Here is a 23737-nt window from a genome sequence, read left to right on the forward strand (position 1 = left end):
CATGTTAAATAGGTGGGGAAACAGTGGCTGACTTTATTTTTCTGGGCTCCAAAATCACTGCAGATGGTGATTGCAGCCATGAAATTAAAAGACGCTTACTCCTTGGAGGAAAGTTGTGACCAACCTAGATAGCATATTAAAAAGCAGAGACATTCCTTTGCCAACAAAGGTCTGTCTAGTCAAGGCTGTGATTTTTCCAGTAATGTATGGATGTGAGAGTTGGACTATAAAGAAAGCTGAGTGCTGAAGAATTGATGCTTTTGAACTGTGGTGTTGGAGAAGACTCTTGAGAGTCCCTTGGACTGCAAGGAGATCCAGCCAATCCCTCCTAAAGGAGATCAGTCTTGTGTGTTCATTGGAAGGACTGATGTTGAAGCTGAAACTCCATTAGTTTGGCCACCTGATGTGAAGAGCTGACTCATTGGAAAAGACCTGATGCTGGGAAAGATTGAGGGCAGGAGGAGAAGGGGATGACAGAGGATGAGATGGTTGGTTGGCATCACCGACTCAAAGGACACGAGTTTGGGTGAACTCCGGGAGTTGGTGATGGACAGGGAGGCCTGCTGTGCTGCAGTTCATGGGGTCGCAAAGAGTCGGACATGACTGAGCGACTGAACTGGAAATGAAGAAGTTATATTCGTTAAGATAAAGAAATAGGTTACTCTACAAAGAATGAGAAACAGACTTACCTGAGGCATTGTCACTAAATTAAAAAAACAGAAACAGACTATCTCTAGAAGGCTGGGACTGAGGGGTTTCATGCTCATCTTATTGTTATTTATGTTGAAAACAATGGAACCACTTTTTCAGATATTTAGAAGTTCAGAAAATACTGGTTTGTCTTCACTGACATAACTATAGATGGCATTCTTTCCAAATTAATATTTAGCTAATCAAAATTGCACTGTTTTTTTTTTTCCTTTGATGAACTTTTTTGAAAGTTTGCCTGGATGAACATTCAAGTGAAAATAACCAGAAGAATTTGGCAAGAAAATGATAATGCATGAACATTGCCTTTGCAATACATAATAGATCAATGAAACAGAAATCCAGAAATAGACTAGAAACATGTAAAAACAGTGTATGATAAGGAAGGTATTTAAAATTAATTGGGGAGCTTCCCTGTTGGCTCCGTGGTAAAGAATCCGCCTGCCAGTACAGAAGACATGGGTGGTCTGGGAAGATCACACATGCCGCGGAGCAACTAAGCCAGTGCATCACAGGTACTGAGCTCATGTGCTGCAACTCCTGAAGGCTGCACGCCCTAGAGCCCATGCTCTGCAGCAAGAGAGATCACCACAGAGTGCACCACACCTAGAGAGTAGCTCTCCTCTCTACAGCTAAAGAAAGCCCACACAGCAACACAGACCCAGGACAGCCAAAAATAAATTAATTAATTAAAATTTAAAATGAATTGGGAAGCCCCTGGAGAAGGAAATGGCAACCCACTCCAGTATTCTCACCTGGAGAATTCCACGGACCAGAGACCTGGCAAGCTATAGTCCATGGGGTCGCAAAGAGTCAGACAAGACTGGGCACACAGCACAATTGGGAAGGGAAGTTTATTCAACTTGTGGCACTGGTTACCTGATGGGGAGAATTATTCTGAGTCCTCATATCAAAATTAATTACAGTTAGGAACTTCCCTTGCTGTCCATGTTGAGACTCCATGCTTCCAAAGCAGGGAGCATGAGTTTAATCCCTGGTCCAAGAACAAAGATTCCACATACCGTGTGACCAAAAAAAAAAAATTACAGGCAAATACAAGTACTGATATTTTTAAATGTGGAAGAGAACCTAAGCTTAAAAACAAACCCTACAGGAAGCGACTGCTCTAAATGATTGAAAACCTAAACAACTAAACAGTTCTGTATCTATAAACAAAACCGAAAGGCAACAGCAAACTGGGAACTATATCTTCAAAAATAAAACATAATGAAGACCTTGTAAAAATGTGATAAGAGAAGCATGAGTCTCAAATAGTCAATTACCCAAGGCTGTCAGGAGACTATTGGAAAGGAAGAAACTACAGAGGGCTAAATACAAATTTATTTTTAAGTGCAGCTTTACTAATAATCGAATTAACATTTAAAACAGCTTTTTACCTTCTGTATTCAGTTCAGTTCAGTCGCTCAGTCGTGTCCGACTCTTTGCGACCCCATGAACCACAGCACGCCAGGCCTCCCTGTCCATCACCAACTCCCGGAGTTCACTCAAACTCATATCCATTGAGTCAGTGATGCCATCCAGCCATCTCATTCTCTGTCGTCCCTGTCTCCTCCCACCCCCAATCCCTCCCAGCATCAGATTCTATATTAGCAAACTTTTATTAACTGACAGGAACAGTGTTATGAGAGGCAATTTCCTATAGTAATCCTGAGACCCTTTCTGGAAAACAGTATGATGGACTGTACTCAAATCTGAAACAGGTGTGGAATTTGCTTTAGTATTATTTTTAATAATAAATGTTCTGAGACCATGATTGGTTATATTGCAGTACATTCCTGCCATTAAAATGGTTTATGAAGAATTTTTTAATGGTATGAAAATGTTGGAATGTGAATGATAGATGAATGCAGGAAAAAATATAATTCAAAAGTGTGTAATCTCAACCATAAAAAAATCGGATAGGAAACTGATAAGAAAAAAGAGGCAAGTCAATTTGTTTAATTTCTTTAATTCTTTATATATATGTATGTGCTCAATTGCTCGGTCATGTCCACCTCTTTATGACCCCATGGACTGTAGCCCGCCAGGCTCCTCTGTCCATGGAATTTTCCAGCCAAGAATACTGGAGTGGCTTGTCATTTCCTACTACAGTGGATCTTCCCAACCTAGGAATCGAACCTGAGTCTCCACCATTGCAGGCAGATTCTTTACCACTGCACTACCTGGGAAGCCCCTTTATATATAGTATATTCTACAATATACATATTTTTATATATAAAACACTTCAATCCATTAATTCAGTTTTTTTTATCTAATTGTTTCTGCCTCAGAGCAGCTAATCCTCACAGTCAAGGTGTAATAACCAACTGGGCAGCCTTGATCTTATTAGATTTGTGGGACAGAATAAAACTTGGTTGTTTTTCTTCACAAAGAAATGATGGTTCCCTGAAATTTTGAAAACCACACAGATATAAAAAAGGAATTATCAGTTCAATAAAGCCAGTGTTCCCAGTTATGAGAAGTAGAGAGGCTCAGGAGGAGTTGGTGTCATTGTCACCTCATGAGCCTGCGGAGGTGCACCCAGGCTTCCTGGAGACCTGTGGGCTGGCACAGCTCGCTCCACAGCCTCTCCACCTGCTCTCCCACCTCTCAAGGCTGCGGTAGACCTTCCCTTTCCAGGGAGATTCACCTTTGATCACAGTGCCGTAGATTTCAGTGGATGGATAACCTGAAGTACAGGCCATCGGTGTTCCCAGTGTGGATGAGCACTCTGTCTGCCATCTATCCGTGTGCTCTGTGCTGTGCAGTCCCCGGGTCTGGTACTCACAGTGACTGAAATCATGTCATTAGCCTCACTCTGGTTGCCACAACATCCAGTTGTTTTTTGAAATACTCTTCTTGAAGTAGCAATTCATCTTTTTAGGTCCTAAAAAAAGACTTGCAGCTTTATTTGTGTAATGTAATTTTGCCTGGAGATACAGTGTCTTCAGATGGGTTATAGGTCCTAAATTTGCCACTGAAACAGATACGTTTGAAGATTATTTTTTACTAAAAACTGATTTATCAGGCTCCTGAAATTTAAGTGCCACTTTGCTTCCACTGAGTAACTTGCATAGGCCAAGATCCACAGTCTCTCGTCTTTTTTTCTTTTCTGGTATAAACAGCTCTCAGACTTTTTGCCCATCTGAGTTCCAATAAAAAAATTCACAAATTTTGACTCTGAAACCAGCTGATGAATAAAAGGAACCGGTGTGTGATCAACTGGGAAAACGGTTAGTAAGCCCTGGAGCAGGTGAGAACACCACTGTTCCTGAGCCATTGGAAAAGCTAGCAGCAGAGACCCCAACAGCCCCAGCCCGGGGAACACCCAGAGCTTCAGAGCAACACGGTTATCAGGGCATTATGGATATCATGGCCGTGTGAGCACCACTCTTGCACATCCACATCAAAAAAATGAGAGAGCAAATAGTGGCAACACATCGAGAGGCAACTGCTGTTGACCTTGGCTCCCATGATGATAACAGTCATGCAAGCAAGGGCCTGCCACTCCAAACTTCTTCCTGCCTTCTTGGGTCTGACAGGGTTTCAAATTAACAACACGAAAATCTCTAATTAGTTACACTCAATAATGAAACCAAGTTATTAGAATCTTGTATAGAGTACATTTCAAAGTAAAAGAGAGGAAGACTTCCCTGGTGGTCCAGTGTTTAAGAATCTACCTGCCAGTGCAAGGGACACGGGTTTGATCCCTGATCTGGGAAGATCCTGTGGGGCAACTAAGCCCGTGCGCAACTACTGAGCCCATGTGCCGTAACTACTGAGCCTGCATTCTAGAGCCCAAGAATGGCAGCTAGAAGAAGCCCAAGCACTGCCATGAAGACCCAGGGCAGCCAAAAATAAATAACAAAATTACTTTTAGAAAAATTAAGTAAAATAGAGGATGAAGCTTTTCAAAGCATCTATTATTAAAATGTTCCTTCAGATGCATTAAGAGCCTCACTGGCTTTTGCTTTTACATCAGGTTATCTGTGCGACAATTGCCTTTGGAATGGGCATCGACAAACCAGACGTGCGCTTTGTGATCCACGCCTCCCTCCCGAAGTCCGTGGAGGGTTACTACCAAGAGTCTGGCCGAGCTGGAAGAGACGGGGAGATCTCTCACTGCATACTCTTCTACACCTACCATGACGTGACCCGGCTGAAGAGGCTTATCCTGAGTAAGCTGAGCTCCCTGGGGGACTTGTGCTGTCCCACTCAGTCCCATGACTGTCGTCCACCCCTGCAGTCATGGTGCTTTTGGTCCAGTGTCCTTAAAATAGAGATGCTTACATAGATATGGAAGTTTTATTTTAGGTCATCTTTATGACAAAGATGTTCAACATGTTGAAGACTGGAAAATTTCCAAACCAGGCCTTGTATACAGTGCAATCCTAAGAAATAACTCCAGTTACTAATTTCCTTTGTATCCTTCCAGGCCCATTTTCTGCCTGGATCCTCAAACCCAAGTCTCCCGTATTGCAGGCAGATGCCTTACCCTCTGAGCCACCAGGGAAGCCCACTCTATTTATAGTTATTATATAAATGTGCTTTTTAAAATATATATGTATACTGACCAGGTTTTTTCCTAGTCAACACCAGGGTGTAACTATGACTCCCAACTAGTACACATAGCTTGACTATATAGAATTCTATAGAATCATATTCCTTGTTTATTGAACCAGTCCCATTTTAGTAGGTAAGTAAACTTGCCACTTTTGAAGGAACTCTGACAAAGATACTGAGTGTGTGAAGTGACGCTTACCAAGTTCTGTGCCGGATAATGTTGACCTGTTTTGCTTGTAACCAGTAGCAAGGCCAGGGTCCTAACCATTGGACTGACAGGGAATTCCCAATCACTGGCTTGAGAGATAGAGTCCGTCCCAAGAGAAAAGTGAACTTCAGAAAGGTTTCGTAGCTTGCTCCCGACAGCAGCAGCAGCGGTAGCGGGGAAGTAGTCATGTGATGATACTGTTTCCTTAGCACTTACTTACTGTATGCCGCTGTCCTGAATGCTTCACGTGCATCACTTGATGTTCACACGAACCCTAAAAAAACACTACTCTTCCTCTCCTCATTTTACAGAAGAGTTTCCTCGAAATACAGAGCTAGATAAGTGGCAGAGCCCTGGTGGAATCCAGGTTCATCTGAATCCAAGATGCACCTCCCTTGCACTATACCAAGATCATTCTCAGTGAAAAAATAAAACTTTTAAACTTAGTGTGTCCAAAAGAGTGAAACTTTTAAACTTAGTGTGTTTTTGAAAAGAACCTATATTAAGTTCGGTCCAAATAATTTAGTAAGTATTTAAACCCTAAATACTTAGAAGCCGTCTGAAAAATATAATACTCATAAAGGAGAAAAAAAATTTTTTTGATTTCCTTTTTAACGAATCATAGTTGCTTATGAATAAAAACTATGAACATGTTGTTCTCAAACCTTGGAATCAGAATGGATGCTACCACCCTCATTTCCTGTTTCAGGTTGATATTTTTGGAGGTAAAGATTCATTTGAAAAGACCCTGATGCTGGGAAAGATTGAGGGCAGGAGGAGAAGGGGACGACAGAGGATGAGATGGTTGGATGGCATCACCGACTCGATGGACATGGGTTTGGGTGGACTCCGGGAGTTGGTGATGGACAGGGAGGCCTGGTGTGCTGCAGTTCATGGGGTCGCAAAGAGTCAGACACGACTGAGCAGCTGAACTGAACTGAATTGTGCTCGTGATAGCACCTGCCAAAATTTTAGCTTCACAGTGTCATTTATAGGGACTTCCTTGGTGGTCCAGTAGTTAATACTCTACACTTCCAATGCAGGAGGTGAGAGTTCGATCCCTTGTCAGGGAACTAAGATGCCATGTGCTGCCTGGCACGGCCAGGAAAACCAAAAAAAATTTAATTTACTATAAAGCAATAACAATGTCATTAGAAGGAAAGTAGCACATCTTGAGAGCCTCCCTGGTGGCTTAGTGGTAAAGAACCCACATCCCAGTGTAGGAGAGGCAGGTTCAATCTCTGGATCGGAAAGATCCTCTGGAGAAGGAAATGGCAACCCACTCCAGGATTCTTGCCTGGAAAATCCATGGACAGAGGAGCCTGAAGGACTACAGTCTGTAGGGTCACATGAGTTGGACACAACTTAGTGACTAAACAACAAGCTCATTGTGAACTATCCCAAACTAGTTGTGTATGTGGAGTTCAACAGGTGTTAGGTGTTGCTGTGTTTCCCTTAAATTTAAAATACCAACCAGCAGCCATGTGCATTCATTGCAACACCCACCCTGGCCCAGGAGGTCCTTTGCACACAGTTTCAAAACCAGTGGCTTTACCACTTTGATCCCAAATACTCCAGAAGATGCACAATCCACTGCCATGGCCCCAGTCTCTGCTTACTCTGGATGCTAGATTTAGTTCATGCTTGTCTCAATAAATGTAGTAAATATAGTTCAGATAGTTATCATTGGGAATAATGAAGAGATGCAAAATGTTTTCAGCTACTCCTGACAACCTGTGTTTATTCCTGTAAAACTAAATTCTTGGTTGTTGTTGTTCAGTCCCTCAGTTGTATTTGACTCTTTGCAACCCCCTGGACTGCAGCATGCCAGGGTTCCCTGTCCTTCACCATCTCCCAGAGTTTGCTCAAACTCATGTCCAGTGAGTCAGTGATGCCATCCAACCATCTCGTCTTCTGTCATCCCCTTCTCCTCCTGCTTTCAGTCTTTCCCTGCGTCAGGGTCATTTCCAATGCATCGGCTCCTCGCATCAGGTGGCCAAAGTATTGGAGCTTCAGCTTCAGCATCAGTCCTTCCAATGAATATTTGGGGTTGATTTCCTTTAGGATTGACTGGTTTGATCTTGCTGTCCAAGGAACTTTCAAGAGTCTTCTCTTGAGATGAATCTTGGAGATGAACATAAACATTCAGTTAATTATAATATAAATATTTAGAATTATCGGAACCTATTTTAAATACTTCTGTGATACATTCAATTTTTCTACTTTAATAAGTATGTTTTACTATGTTCTTCATCTCTTTTAGTGGAAAAGGATGGAAACCGTCATACACGAGAGACCCACTTCAATAATTTGTATAGCATGGTACATTACTGTGAAAATATAACAGAATGTAGAAGAATACAGCTTTTGGCTTACTTTGGCGAAAATGAATTTAATCCTTATTTCTGTAAGAAATACCCAGATGTTTCATGTGATAATTGCTGCAAAACAAAGGTAAAATAAGCAGGTTTTAAATTCTTTGTAGTAAGGAAATTACCAAGATTTTTTTTTTCTTCTCTTAATTTAGAAAAGTTAGTTACAGGTTCAGTTCAGTTCAATCACTCAGTCGTGTCCGACTCTTTGCGACCCCATGAATCACAGCACGCCAGTCCTCCCTGTCCATCACCAACTCCCGGAGTTCAGTCAAGGTTAGACTGCAGTAAAGTCAGCCCTAAGGAGTTTAACAAGGGAAGAGTGGCTTCCTCCCCATGTTAATTGGAAATAGAAACATTTTGACAATAATTCTGTGACATACCCTTAGAATTCAAAGCCTGTTTAAAAAATATATTCTGTACCTGTTTCAGTGATTATAGGATGTTTTAGAAATGTCGTTAATCTATAAATTTCCAAAAAGATCCAATATGGGCAGCTAGAATCATTTCCATTCAATTGAAATTACATTTAAACATCCCATTCTCAAAAGGGTTATAACTGGTGTACTTATGTGTTTGAATTCAGATCAATTAGATTACTCTGTAAACTGGTTTTAAAAAACTATAGAGAATAATGGCAATAGCTTCAAGATGAGTTTGCTATCATCTCTCGTAAAAACAACCTTGGGAGGTGGTTAAATTCAATCCTTATCTTCTCTACTTCAGTTTATGGAACATTTTCTTGTTTTATGTATTACTTGAAATGTCTGTGCAAGGTGCTAGGAATTCACAGACAGGAGAGACAGACATGTTTGTATTCATATCGTTGTGATACTGTTATAAATCCAGTTACAGATAGGCAGCACTAGCCGAGCAGAGGGCAATTTACTCTGTCTCTCTATGGTTTCCCGGCCATCTCCACCCACCGTGCCCCACTCTATAGATGTTGCTGATCTGTTCACTCATTCAAGAAATATTTGTTGAGTGCCTGCTCTGTGATAGACACTGTTCTAGGAGTTTGGGATATATCACCGAACAACATATGAAGATCCAAAAAAAAAAAAAAACATACGAAGATCCCTAACTCTTGTGGAGCTCACCTTCGAGCAGAGGAAGGCTGAATAAAGACAATAATACGTTATAAGTACATGTGAAGAGGGAAATTGTTGCTGTTCAGTTGCTCAGTCCTGTCCAATTCTTTGAGACCCCATGAACTGCAGCATGCCAAGCTTCCCTGTCCTTCACCATCTCCTGAAGTTTGCTTAAACTCATGTCCATTGAGTTGATGGTGCCATCCAACCATCTCATCCTCTGTCGCTGTCTTCTCCTCCTGCCCTCCATCTTTCCCAGCATCAGAGTCTTTTGAAGAGGGAAGAGCCTTGGTGAAAAGTACCACAGTATAAGGAGTCAGAAATGATAAATGGGATTCAGGAGGCAGTGGCCCTAGGAAGTCCTATTACAATGATGAGATCTCAACAAAAACTTGAAGGGAGTTTAGCTGAACAGCTCGCAAATATGGGTATTCTTGGCAGAAGCCAAGACGAAAGGCCCTGAGGTGGGGATGTGCCTGTATGTTTGAGAGATAGCAAGGGAAACCACTTGTGCAAGGCTTCCCTTGTAGCACAGTTGGTAAAGAATCTGCCTGCAGTGCAGAAAACCCGGGTTCGATCCCTGGGTTGGGAAGATCCCCTGGAGAAGAAAATAGCAACCCCCTCCAGTATCCTTGCCTGGAAAATCTCATGGACAAAAGAGCCTTGTAGGCTGCAGTGCATGGGGTCGCAAAGAGTCGGGCACGACTGAGTGACTAACACTTACTTACAACTAACACTTAAGGGAACTCACAAGCCTTCCTGGGCCTAAGAGTTAGTCAGGGGAAAGGTAACAGCCAGCCAGAGCATTATCTGGAGGGTGGAGAGACTGGCCAAATGGAGCAACCCTCAGCAGAGGAGACCTATTGGGCAGGAGGATCAGGAGTTTGGCCTGGGGCACAGTGAGTTAGATACTCTTATCTTAGATTCAGGAATTCTGAAAGGAGGCTGGGGATACCATAACTGGGAGTGGTTGGCCTGGGGGTTGAATTGAAAGTCATGAAAGCAGATGAAATCCTCAGTGATTTCTGTTTACCTGGAAGAGAAGAAAATTAAAAACTGAGCCCTGGTACTTCAAGAGCCTGCAGAGAAGAAGAATTAGGAAAGGAGACCAGGAAAGAGAACAAGTGAGGTAGGAAGAAGAGCAAGGCAACTAAGTGTGGAAGAGCTTCAGGGAAAAGGAGTGCTACCTGGTCACACACTGCTGCCAAGCCTCGTATCATAAGGACCAAGACATCCCCATGAACATAGTCCCACAGAAATACGGGACCTGGACCTGACCAGTTTCAGTGGAGAGGGGCAAAGCTGGAGGCAGTGTGCTTATGGAAAATTCTTTCAAGTTTTGTTTCAGGGATGAACAGAGAAACAGTAGCTGCCAGGGGAGCTGGAGTCAAGAAAAGACAGGAGAAATGCTGTAGTTGTGTGCTGAAAGAATGTACCTACAGAGAATGGAAATTGATGTGTGAGGACAGGAAGACACGCTGAAGCAGGGTCCCTGGGTTGGCGAGGGGGCCTGGGAGCTCGTCTCGGGTACCAAGATGGGTTCAGACAGGAGCCTGGGTAGTTCATCTGTAATAACAGGAAGGAAGAAGAGAAAATGTGGGAGAGGTGCTGGTGACAGATGTAGTGGAGGGAGTTTGTGAAAGCTTTCTTCCCATCAGTTCAGTTTTCTCAGCAAAGCAGGAAACAAGGTGTGAAATCAGATGGGTCCACAGATGTATCTTAAAGGGCCAGAGAGTAAACATTCCAGGCTTTGTGGGCAGTCTCTCCCAACTACTCAACTCTGCCATTTTAGCCCAAAAGGGGACATAAAACACAATAAATACATCGATTTTCCGTGATTGTATTTTGATAAAATTTGATTTACAAAAGCAGATGTATTGCGCATGGGCCATAATTTGCTGGCTCCTATTCTAAGAGAATGGAGGAAGGATAGACCATACACATGTCATGATCACCAGTGGGTGCACTTGAGGTCTGTGACCCTGTGTTGAAAGTGAAAGTCAGTTCAGTTCAGCAGTTGTGTCCGACTCTTCGCGACTCCATGGACTGCAGCACGCCTGTCTTCCCTGTCCATCACCAACTCCTGGATCTTGCTCAAACTCATCTCCATCGAGTTGGTGATGCCATGAAGTCAAAAGTGAAAATGGCACAGTTGACCGCGTGTTTCTCCAGCCAGGTGTAGCTGCAGAGATACAGGCATGAAGTGGTGGAGAATGGGATGTAATGTGTTTGTCAAACTAGGAGACATAAGGGCAAGGGAGTTGAGGGTGTGTGAAAGGTGGTGTTATAATTTTTTAAAAAAGGGATTGACTCTGGGATGTCAACTGAATCTCTTAGTACTTAGAGAACATCTAAGGGTGTGGATCCGGAGAAGGCAATGGCAACCCACTCCAGTGTTCTTGCCTAGAGAATCTCAGGGATGGTGGAGCCTGGTGGCTGCCGTCTATGGGGTCGCACAGAGTCGGACACAACTGAAGCGACTTAGCAGCAGCAACAGCAGCAAGGGTGTGGATCAATGGCTTGGCAGTCCCAGAGGATTGTTGGAGTCAGCATACTAGCTGGCCTGAGTTTGAAAGGTAGAAAGTGATGGTCAGAGAACAGAGGGTTGCTGGTATTATTAGTAAGACTAAGGTAGTGGGTGTGACCATTAGAGTGAGTGGCCGACATTTGTGGAGGATTGGATCACTAGAGCACAGGAGATCAAGTTGCCCAAGGCCAACATGTGGGAGAATCATTTCTGTGTACTAAGTCACCAAGAATTAAGGCAGGAGTCAGGTTGGAGAGAGCGATGGGGACACTCATGACAATGCCAGATAGAGCCTCAGAATCACTACCAGTTGTTGGTATAGGATGAAAAACCCACCTGTCTTCAGGACTGTGGGGGTTGAGCAAGGATTAACAGGTAGAGGGACTACATATACAGAAGCACGATGCCGCTTCCGAGAACTTCAGGCACTCGGCATTGCTGTGATGCGATGATCGTAAAACATCACACAGTAATGGGGACTCCAAGAGGGAAACAGGGGGACTTCCCTGTTGATCCAGTGGATGAGTCCATCTGCCAGTGCAGGAGACTCAAGTTCAGTCCCTGGCCCAAGAATATCCCACATGCTGCAGATCAGCTAAGCCTGTGTTCTACAACCACTGAACCCTTGTGCTACAACTACTGAAGCCCACGCACCTAGAGCCCATGCTCTGCGACAAGAGCAGCCACTGCAATGAGAAGCCAGCATGCTACAATGAAGAGGAGCCAACCTCTCACCAAGCGCAACTAGAGAAAATCCACAATGAAGACACAGCAGAGCCAAAAAAGAAAAATAAATAAAATTCAAAGAGCAAAGAAAAAAAAGGGTTGGCAGAGTTTGGAGACAGCTGAGGGCTATGAGAAAGGAACCTGACTGGAAATAACAAAAAGGATTGACTGTGGCACCAAAGACCCAAAGGACATCAGAACTCATACATTTGCATGGTTAGACAATGCATTAGAGACATTGTCTAATCTTGGTCTCCTGTGCTGTAGTGATCCCATCCTCCACATTAGACATTCCAGAGGTCACCATACAGTAAGTAACAGAAAAAGTATGAAGGATTTTGGAAAAAAAGAATATTTCTACCCATAGAGTGCTCTCCGGTAACTGTCTGTGAAACTAATGAAATAGACACTGTAGACTGCTAGTTGTTCTAGACACAAGATTAATATAAAAACTTAGAAAAGAAGGAACATTTGCAACTTCCTTAGTTTTTGGTCTTGGTTTCAGTGTGGAAATGGCATGTTGTAGGACTATTTCAGTTAGTATTAAACCCTAGCAATCTAGGTATTGTTATTGTAATTATAAAGATAACAGTAAAAGGTAATAAATAAATATAAAAAGGTAATCTCTTTTTATTCATAGGATTTTAAGACAAAAGATGTGACCAATGATGTGAAAAATATTGTAAGATTTGTTCAAGAACACAGTTCATCTCAGGGAACAAGAAATATAAAGCTTATGGGTCCTTCTGGGAGGTTTACTATGAACATGCTGGTCGACATTTTCTTGGGTAAGTCAGCTGTTTTATCATTTGAATTACATCAATTAAAATTGAACATTAAAGAAATCATTACAGCTACATAGAAACACCTCTATGGCAAGCCACTGCAGTACTCTTGCCTGGACAGTCCCATGGACAGAGGAGCCTGGTGGGCTACAGTCCATGGGATCGCTACGAGTCGGACAAGACTGAGCGACTTCACTTTCACTTTTCACTTTCACACATTGGAGAAGGAAATGGCAACCCACTCCAGTGTTCTTGCCTGGAGAGTCCCAGGGATGGCAGAGCCTGGTGGGCTGCCGTCTATGGGGTCACACAGAGTCGGACACGACTGAAGTAACTTAGCAGCAGCAGCAGCAGAGTAATGAAAGAAAAGCCATTTTATGCATTATAACAGTTATTTTTATAGAATTTATATAAGTCACTAAAATGAGTTTTCACAAATGAAAAATAAGAAAGCTCATGCAGTTTCATCTGAGTGAAAGTGAAGAAAGTGAAGTCAGTCAGTCGTGTCCGACTCTTTGCTACTCCATGGACTGTAGCCTACCAGGCTCTGGTGTCCATGGGATTTTCCAGGCAAGAATACTGGAGTGGGCTGCCATTTCCTTCTCCAGGGGATCTTCTCAACCCAGGGATCGAACCTGGGTCTCCTGCATTGCAGACATACGCTTTACCGTCTAAGCCACCAGGGAAGCCCTCATCTGAGTGAGTGGAGCATAAATTCACTGGGCTTCTAGTTTGGGACAGCAGCTTGAGCATTAAGTATCTGTCTTCTTTTTTCTTCCTTGAGGCCCTTTTAAAATAGTAGCAAGGAAATAGAAGGAGGATTCAATCCATAACAGCATAGAACCAGAAAGAGACCATCATCAGATTAGAAGTTTTAAAAATCTTTTACAAAATGGATGAAAGCATATTGATAAATGGAATGAAATTCGATAAATCACAGAGCAAATAAATGTAGAAGAAAGTTACAGCCAAGGGACTGTCAACCAGGCTGAATGCCATTGTCACCAGACCCCAAACCTGGGGTCTTAGAGGCCTAGAGGTAGAAGGGAAAGCAGGGGAGCTCCAAATAGGAGGGGACAGTTGGAAGAAAGTCTGCTCACAGAAGAACTGCATGGAATACCAGCCTGCAACTAATTCTAGAACAAAGATAAACTGCTTGAGGAGCAGAAAGACAGCCAAGTTGGGGGCCACCCAGCGCATTTACAAACCTGATAACTGGACATCCCATTTCAAGGCAGGAATTTGGGGCGAAATACATGTAGATACAAAATAATAAGAAATCCACTTAAAAAGTTTAATCTGGTCCCTGAAGAGTAAATATAAATAGACAATCAAGAGAAGACCAGAGACTTCCCTGGTGGTCCAGTGGCTAAGACTTTGTGCTCCCAGTGCAGGGAATCCAGGTTTGATCCCTGGTCAGGGAACTAGAGCCCATGTGCCCTAACTAAGAGTTTGCATGCCGCAAAGAAAAACGAGAGAGGCCAAAGAAGTAACATATTTGATCCTGGGGGTAGAGATAATTTAGAAAATAGGCAGTACTTCTGGGGAAACAGGATGGGGAACTCTTCATTAGTATCTTCACAAAGACAAATAATAATAGAATGTTATGGTGTCTTGGATGGTAAAGAATCCACCTGCAATGCGGGAGACCTGGGTTCGATCCCTGGGTTGGGAAGATTCCCCTGGAGGAGGGCATGGCAATTCACCCCAGTATTCTTGCCTGGAGAATTGCATGGACAGAGGAGCCTGGTGGGCTGCAGTCCACGGGGTCACAGTCGGACATGACTGAACAACTTTCACTTGTATGGAAAAGAAGCAAAGATGGAGAAAGAGCTGTTAAAATTTTTAAATGATTGACAAAGTAAATTTAGTAGAAAGGCTGGAAGACAACATCAAGAAAATTTTCTCAAGACCTCAGCAAAAATATATGGAAAATGTGAAAAAGAAAATACAGATCAATTCTTAGGAAATGTAAGATCTGACAAAATTTTGAAATGGGAAATAAACCAATGGTAAAAGGAAATTTCTCAGAAAAGGAAAAAAGCCTTAATTAAAATGCCCACTGGAGGAGTTCCCTAGTGGTTGGAATTCGGCACTTTTACTTCCATGGCCTGGGTTCAATCCCTGGTCAGGGAACTGAGGTCCTGCAAGCTGTGTGGTGTGCCAAAATTTAAATTAAAAAAAAAAAAAAAAAAAAGAGCCTGCTTAATGCCAAATAAATGCTTTATAAGATGAGATTTAAGAATACCAAGAGTAAAGAGATGTTAGGGAGGAAAAAAGCCTTTTCTCTGTTCTCATAATTAGGGGAGGCAGATTAGCAAGAGAAAGGACAGATTTAATCAGATGTGTAATGGGAGTTCATGGAAAATGTGACTCAAAGGAGCCATTACAATCTGAGGCTTAGCTACCATTTTAATAGGGGAAGGAGAGGTAGGAAGGGTTAGGAGGAAACGAATGATGTGGGGATAGATAAACAGGCCCTTAGGAGAAAGATGCGGGGGGGACGTGGTCGTTTTTGTGACAATGTCTGGGTGTATGGAAAGTTCTCATCTCCGCTGATGAGAGTCAGTCTTCTCTGGTTGCTCTGGGGCGGGAGGGCAGCGGATAGGATTTAAGACAATTGAGTTCTTTGGGAAGTGTCTGCTTTTTGGCAGATAGATTTCAGGAACTCAGATGCCTTCTGCTCAGAATAGTTTTGATACCATTGTGGCATATTCTGAACCCCTTCAGAGATACTCCCAAAAGCTTTGGAAAGAAAAACACAACCAAAACCTAAAGGACATCATATTAATACCAGCAACCCTGGAGACTTGCAGGCAAAGAAGATGATGTGATGTATACCATAAACAGGAACAGACCCATGGGTCCAGGGAGGAGAAATCCCAGAGTCACAGTAAACAGTCTTTACATGCATGCTCAGTCAATTAGTTGTGTCCAGCTCTTTGCGACCCTGTGGACTGTAGCCCGTGAGGCTCCTCTGTCCATGGGACTCTCCAGGCAAGGATACTGGAGTGGGTTGCCATACCCTTCTCCAGGGGATCGTCCTGAAGCATTCTGTACAAATTGTTAACAGAAAGTCGGAAAAATAAGTCCCAAGCAATATAGAGAAAGAACAAGAAATGAATTTTTTTTTTTTTAAACGACAGAAAAGGCCACAAATGTTACTTCTCAACAACAAAAGCAGAAAGGCACTTAGAAACTCTGGGGAACGATTATACAAGAGAGCAGAGGTCAACTAGAAAACGAAGGAAGTGGCCACACCGTTTTGCGTAATTGATAAAATGTACAAAATCATCTGTCTGGATACAGTGAACATCCTCCTTAGTTGCACAAGAGTCAGGAGTTCTAAGTGGGAAAGGAAGCTTGTCCTAATCTAAACAGTGCTGATAAGTGGCAGAGTCAACTTATAGACTTAAATGTGGTTAGAGAACAGGACAGGATATAGTTGTTAATCCTGGTGATGTAAGAATGAAAGTACAATAAAGAAAAATAGGGATTTCCCTGGTGGTACAATGGGTAAGAATCCGCCTGCCATGGCAATGCAAGGGACATGAGTTTGATCCCCGATCCAAGAAGATTCCACATGCTGTGGAGTAACTAAGCTCAAGCGCCACAACTAAACCTGTGCTCTAGAGCCTGTTCGGGCCTATTAGGGTGTGGGTTCAACCCCAGAGCCTGTGCTCCATAAGAGAAGTCACCACAATGAGAAGGCCATGCACTGCAACAAAGAGTAGCTCCCGCTTGCCACAACTAGAGAACGCCTTTGCACAGCAGTGAAGACCAAGCAAACCAGTAAAGAGATAAAAATAAAAGGGGAGTATACAGATGACTTGGAATGACAGCAGAAGTATGGGTTCCATGAGTGGTAACCACCAGAAGAGCTGAAAACAAGCCATTTAAAAAGTGATTGCCTTGGGATTTCCCTGGGAGTCCAGTGGTTAAGACTCCACGCTTCCATTGCAGGGGGCAGAGGTTCAACCAGTGATCGGGGAACTAAGATCCTACATGCTGCATGGCACAGCCAAAAAAATTTAAATTTTTAAAAAAACAATTGACTTGGAAAAGAGTGAGACTAGAGAGGGGAAGGGTAGAATAGAGGAATGTTGCTTTTAATTACAAACCCTTCTGTACTGTATTTTTTCCTATGTACATGTATTACTTTAATTTAAAATCTATAAAGCAATTAAAAAATGAATAGCCTCCACTAGAGAAGAGAGATGGTTTGCTCAGTTTCTAAGCTGTTTCTTCTGGATCCACACATTTCTTAGGACAAAGCAGCTTTTAATGCTGGACCCCCTTTCTCGATTCTTGCCTTCTAGTTTGGGAGCACAAAGGTTTGTAGATTAAGCAGTTTATTATAAGAATGATACTTAATCATTCTACATTATTACATGTATAAAACTGAAAAATACAGACTCCAGAAAAAAACTACTAATATTTTAATGCATTTGCTCACAATCACATATTTATCATATTGAATGTATAGTTTCTATCATTTTTATTTAATAATATAAGCATTTAAAAATTTTTTTACTCTCCTGAAGTAGTTTTTAGTTTATATTTTATCATATTGATAAAATATATTTAAATAGTTTTATTTTAGAACATATTGGGTTGGTGAAAAAGTCTGTTAGGGGTTTTCTGTAAAATGTTACAGTGAAATTTTTGGCTAACTCAATATTTTTATAGTGGACATAATGGTGTGATAAATAGCCTTTTAAGTACACCTTCACCTGCATCTCTGTTTGTGCCTTTCATGTAGGTTCCTTGAAAGATTGCTAAGTCAGACATTTTTCTGACACATGCTTCAGTTTCTCATCAGCTCTTGTATGTTTTTAAGGAAACTGTTTATGTTTCATCCAGCTTTCTTAGTTACCCTCAGCCTAGTACTGGGTCCGCGTCACCCAGTCCTTCACCAGAGCAGTAGTCCTTTATGTCCAGATCACTTGAAGAAGTAAAACTTGGGTCATTCAGCATCTGTGACCAGAAGCCATCTGAAATTTACAGTAACATGATTACTTGGAGCTCTTACAATAGAGCTAAAGCCTTACAAAGTAGAGCTGTTAGTTCTGATTATAATCGGTGTCACCAGCCTTCTTAAGTGGTGTTGGTTTAGTTGCTAAGTTGTGTCTGACTCCTGTGATCCCGTGGAACTGTAGCCCCTCAGGCTTCTCTGTCCATAGCATTTTCCAGGCAAGAATACTGGAGTGGGTTGCCATTTCCTTCTCCAACCTTCATAAATAGATTGTTATTAAAGAAAAAATAACTGTGCTTATGATTTAAAAAAAAAAAAAAAAGACACTTGTCATTACAGCAGCTGGGATGAGAAACCAAGTATCCAGCCTGGTGTGAAGCTCTCAGTCAGCCCCCTGGGGGAGGAGGGAAGTACATGGCCTCGTGGAATACCATGCTCTTGTTTTGGAGTTTATATAGGTTTCATCTGTGAGGATGACAGAATGTGTAGACTTAAATACTTTGATTGTAAAGGAGTAGCACTTTCATCGCAGGAGCAGATATAATATTTATAAAGTTGATTGTCAAAAAACTTTTTGGAACTAGATCAACAATGCATAGTTATCCTAATACAGCAACAGTGATGTGAAGCTATTAAAGTTGACATAAACTTTGTCTTTGATTTGTTTGCTGTCATATAATTTTATAAGCTGTCCATGCAACATCCTAGAATGACCAACTTAATTTTGTTGCTGTGTTTGGTCAGTGCCTGTTATATAAAGAGAAGTACATGAAATTATTTTAGAATTCTACTCAAATATTCTTACTTTATGGAAATGAGTATCTGTCTGTGCCATAGGTTTTCCTGAAAAAGAGTTATCTATCCCTTTATCCAGACTTGTCCATAAATGACTTTTAAATATATATATATATTTGGCTGCATTGGGTCTTAGTTGTGGCATGCAGGCTCTTCATTATGGCTCGTGGGCTTCGTTGCCCTGTGCCATGTGGGATTTTAGTTCCCCAAGCAGGGATTGAACCCATGTCCCCTGCACTGGAAGGCAGCTTCTTTAACCACTGGACCACCAGGGAAGTCCCCATAAATGACTTTTTAAAATTTCTTTTATTACAGTTATGGTGAAAGGGCAAGTCGTGCAATCATGTCTGTCTCTTTGAGACCCCATGGACTGTAGCCGCCCGCCAGGCTCCTCTGTCCATGGAATTCTCCAGGCAAGAATACTGGAGTAGGTTGCTGTTGCTTTCTGTAGGGGATCTTCCCAACCCAGGGATCGAACTCTGGTCTCCTGCCTTGAAGGCAGATTCTTTTCCATCTGAGCCACCAGGGAAGCCCTCAGTTATGATATACCTATATTTACTAATCTAACTCCTTGTACCTTCTTGCCAGGGAGTAAGAGTGCAAAACTTCAGTCAGGAATATTTGGAAAAGGATCTACTTATTCAAGACACAACGCTGAAAGACTTTTTAAAAAACTGATACTTGACAGGATTTTGGATGAAGACTTATATATCAATGCCAATGATCAACCAATTGCCTATGTGATGCTCGGAAGTAAAGCACAAACCGTACTAAATGGGCATTTAAAGGTATGATTTTGTTAAATGTTGATTTTATTATCTCCCAAAGAATAGATAGAAATATTTTACTGAGAGTTAAAGTGTCTTTTCCTAAGCTGATGAGCTGATGGACATTGAACTTATATGTACTGCCCTATATGAACATATTCTGTTCTTCTTAATTTAGAAATAGATCTTAAACTTGAGCCCAAGTAATGTCATACCTGTCAAAATGAGTCATATGGGCTATCAGATCATTAGATCATCACATATTCATTAAATAAACATTTATTAAAAAGCTTTTCTGTGCTTTCACTGGAAATGCGAAGATGGAGAATGGACAGCCCCTGTTCCCGAGAGACTTACTATCTACTTGACATAACAGAAGTACCCGCCCCCCCCAAGAAACGTAATTAAGCATTAAATAAAGCCTCTGTTTGGCTGCAAGTATGCACTCACCCACTGCCGTGCTCTGTTTTTCTCTCACAAAGGTAGACTTTATGGAAACGGAAAATTCCAGCAGTGTGAAAAAACAAAAAGCGTTAGTGGCAAAGGTGTCTCAGAGGGAAGAGGTGGTTAAGAAATGTCTTGGAGAACTTACAGAAGTCTGCAAATCTCTGGGGAAAGTTTTTGGCGTCCACTACTTTAATATTTTTAATACCATCACTCTCAAGAAGCTCGCAGGTTGGTATGTGTGCGTCTCCTGCTGCACAGCATAAATGAATGGGCCACAAGTTAATCTTGATAAAGAGCTCATCAAGAACATTAATATATCTCAGTCTTTTTCATCCCTGAATCGAAAGCTCAGATAATTTAAACTTATTCTTGAAATAAAATATATTCTTGAAGATAAATACAGTACTTTGTTCTTCAGACATATGGTATTAATATAACTTTAATCTTATACTTTGGTTTAATACTGCATGTTAAGATATGGGTAATTGTAATTGCTAATACCAGGTGTCTCTTACTGACTTTGTGTGCATTACTTGCCAGCCTTATGTTTAATGAATTGTGCACACGGTTTTGTTTTGTTTTCGTAAGGACCTTAGCTTAACATTCCTAAAACATAAGTTCCTTATGAAAAGAGATTTTGTTTTATGCTTCTCCGAATCCAGACCTAGCACATGGCTATGTCTTAAGTATTTTGTGATAAATACTTGCTGACCTGAATTATCCCCATGGCTTCAGATAGTTCCACCCAGAATTCTCGTAGTAAAGTCCCTGGAAAATAAGTTGGCCAGTAGTTGACTGACGATGAGTGTACATTTCCTTCCATGCTTTTCCTTTATAAAAACCCATAATCACCACCTTCCCTCTCTCCCATTCCCACTCTGGCCACCATAGGTCATTATAGTATCTCATCAACTCTAAGATGCCACGTTGTTATTTTATGGACTATTGAGAAAGAAAAAAATTCTGCTAATTAAACTGTGACACAGTACTTTTATTGAAAGAGTTGTGTTCTACTTTATTTAGATTTTTAACATACATAACTGTGCCTCTATGGAAAAATACATAAGTCAAAGTAGGTTGATTTAAGTACTTATAAAAATTCACATTCAAAGCCTGACTCTTCGGAGTCTTTTTTTTGACTCAGCTGTCCGTGCCATTGTTTTTCCCTCATGTCATCAGGGACGTTAGTGATACAGCCTTTTTAGCATGTTCCACTATATCCCCCAAATTTTGTCAAAATCCCCATCACCCCTTCCAATGTGATGGTGGTGTTTTCTTAATGATACCAGAAAGTTGTCCACGGATGGGCACACATCTCTTAGCAACACAAGTCATGTAAAGCACTTGGTTGTTGCCTACAAGAAACGATGAAATTGTCATCTCCTCCAGAACAAATCATTTGCTTTGTTAATGCCACATTTATTCCCCATTACGCTGTGTCTGAAACTTTTTGCCTTCACAGTCGTTTTCTTTTTTTAATTATTATTATTTTTTTTTTTCTTTTTGGCTGCACTGGGTCTTTGTTGTGGCTCAACCCCACAGCATATGGGATCTTAATTCCCTGACCAGGGATCGAACCCGTGTCCCCTGCCTGGGAAGGTGGATTCTTGACCCCTGGATCACCAGGGAAGTCCCCACATCATTTTCTCAGTGCTTATCCAAGTCTGGTCTTTTTGAAGACATTTCATGTGCAGTTAAATTCAAAAAGTGAGGAACCAGCACTGCAGTGGTGCTGTTGACTGATGCTGTGACTACATTCTCACGTGCATTGGCGGTGACAGCTGCTGGACAGCTGCCATCTGGCCATCTGCACTGGTAAGACACAGCTTGACCTCAGGAATGCCAAAATGCAAAAAAAAAAAAAGTGTACATTTAGAATCAGTAAAATACTGTATTTTGTTCCTAGGTTCTCAGTGAAGTTTCTTAACTGGACTCCTTAACTCCAGATATAAACATGATACTCATTTTAATCTTCTAAGTACTCTAAAGCTCCAGCAGTTCTTCAGATAAAGTATAAACTCTATCAGGGATTTGCATTTCTTTTTTTTGGCCACACCCTGAGGCATATAGGACCTTAGTTCCTTGACCAGGGATCAAACACTCACCTCCTGCAGTGGAAACACAGGGTCTTAACCACTGGACCACCAGGGAACCTGCAGGGATCAGCATTTCTCCTTGCCTCTCTAACTTTATCTTCTGTAACCCCCTGGTCTGTCGCACAGGTCTGTTCTTTTTCCTCTAAATGTAGAAATAATGTGAGAATCATGGGTTTGAAATCCACCCTTTGCTCAACTCAAATACGTAGGGATTACTCACTTGCTTCCCATAGCCAGTGCATCAATAAATCCTACAGACCTAGCCTCCAAAACATGTCCGAATCTGCTTCTTCTCTCTATCTAGTTCATAGCATCCTCACTTGCACCTGCAGCAGCTTCCTCGAGGCTCCAGTTTCTCCTCTTTCCCTTACAGTCCATTTTGCATACAGCAGCCAGAGTGGTATTTACAACGATAGACTTGTCTAGCTGTAAGACTCACGTGCCTTCTGTGCTCAGAGGACTCTTGGCCTACTTGCCTCTCCCACGTGCAGAAAGGCTGGAGGAAGGACAGGTTTGGATTGAGGGGGACTGAGAATTCATTTGAGGCCTTACTGAGCAGGGGATGCAAGTCAGGAGTGCAGGGGAGAAGTCGGAGGTGGAAGGAAGCACAAATGTGGGCCTTCTCTGCAAACAAAGGATCCCCATAATTGCAACTAGACTTGTCTTTGTAGTGCGAACAGTGGGTGAGAGCAAAGACCGGATACCCCCGACTCTTTTTCCCCCCCTCCATGTCCTCAACCCCGTCCCATTCTCTGCCCTGACCAAGCACCTCTGCTGCTGGAATGTGATGGTGGGCTCCTGCCCTCTGGGCCTGTCTGCTGCCTCCGTTAGCACTAGCTGCCTTTTTAGAAAATTGGCCCGTGTACCCAGTGCTCTGCAGTCAGTTGGCACTTAACACACAGGCGCTGAATGGGTGAATGAGCATAAATCCAGTGGGTTTTCTCTGGGTGGTAATTTAAATTTCTAATTTTATGCCCATGTACAGAATCTTTATCTTCTGATCCTGAGGTTTTGCTTCAGATTGATGGTGTTACCGAAGACAAACTGGAAAAATATGGTGCTGAAGTGATTCCAATATTACAGAAATACTCTAAGTGGACATTGCCAGGTTCAGTATATAGCCAAATATGTGTTTTTCCAAAAGCCTCTTTTAATGTTAAGCAATGCCTCTCACTGGATTAGAGTTGTGTGGTTTCTGGGTTGTGTCAGTGCTTCCTACACCTCGTCATACTGACATCCAAGTGCTCCGAGCAGACCCCAGTGGGGTGCCAGGCACTTCATAGAGAACACTGGTGCTTAGAACCTGGGGGTGCCAGTTAGCAGACCTGCTAATAGGACCCAATGGAAGGCCTGTGGACCCAGCATTTGTTGCTTCTGTTAAAGCAAGTGCCTGAGGACCCTGGAGCCCCCGGGTGCCGGTTGCAGATTGGTCAGCATCCACCTCTGTGATCCTTGGCAGGCCACGAATAACCTTTTCATGTTTCACTTTCCTTATCCGAGGAAGGAACGTGTTATCTGACAAGCATATCTAAAGATTAAGTTGAAATGTTTTGGAAAATGAACATGTAACTGGAACGCTAGAACCTCTACTCTCAGTAGCGTTGAAAGGCGTTGCCCGAGCGAGTGCATCCTTAGTGGACGGCTCCAGAGGCTGTGTGAGGCCTGTCGTGTAGCACC

General features: G+C 42.2%; 1 protein-coding gene across 2 annotated transcripts in view; it reads left to right on the forward strand.

Moving 5' to 3' along the window:
* BLM (BLM RecQ like helicase) overlaps positions 1-23737 on the forward strand; it is a 92533-nt gene that overhangs the window by 62529 nt on the left and 6267 nt on the right. For both annotated transcript variants that reach the window (XM_088829610.1, XM_055417865.2), the window contains 6 exons: positions 4691-4886; positions 7743-7933; positions 12836-12983; positions 19339-19538; positions 20000-20192; positions 23046-23168. In XM_088829610.1, the coding sequence (XP_088685736.1) occupies positions 4691-4886; positions 7743-7933; positions 12836-12983; positions 19339-19538; positions 20000-20192; positions 23046-23168 (1051 nt within the window). The remainder of the gene's footprint in view (positions 1-4690; positions 4887-7742; positions 7934-12835; positions 12984-19338; positions 19539-19999; positions 20193-23045; positions 23169-23737) is intronic.

The sequence above is a fragment of the Moschus berezovskii genome, chromosome 21 (genome assembly GCF_049115385.1).
Source record: "Moschus berezovskii isolate FMDL1 chromosome 21, NW_MosBer_1.0, whole genome shotgun sequence".
NCBI classification, from domain to species: domain Eukaryota; kingdom Metazoa; phylum Chordata; class Mammalia; order Artiodactyla; family Moschidae; genus Moschus; species Moschus berezovskii.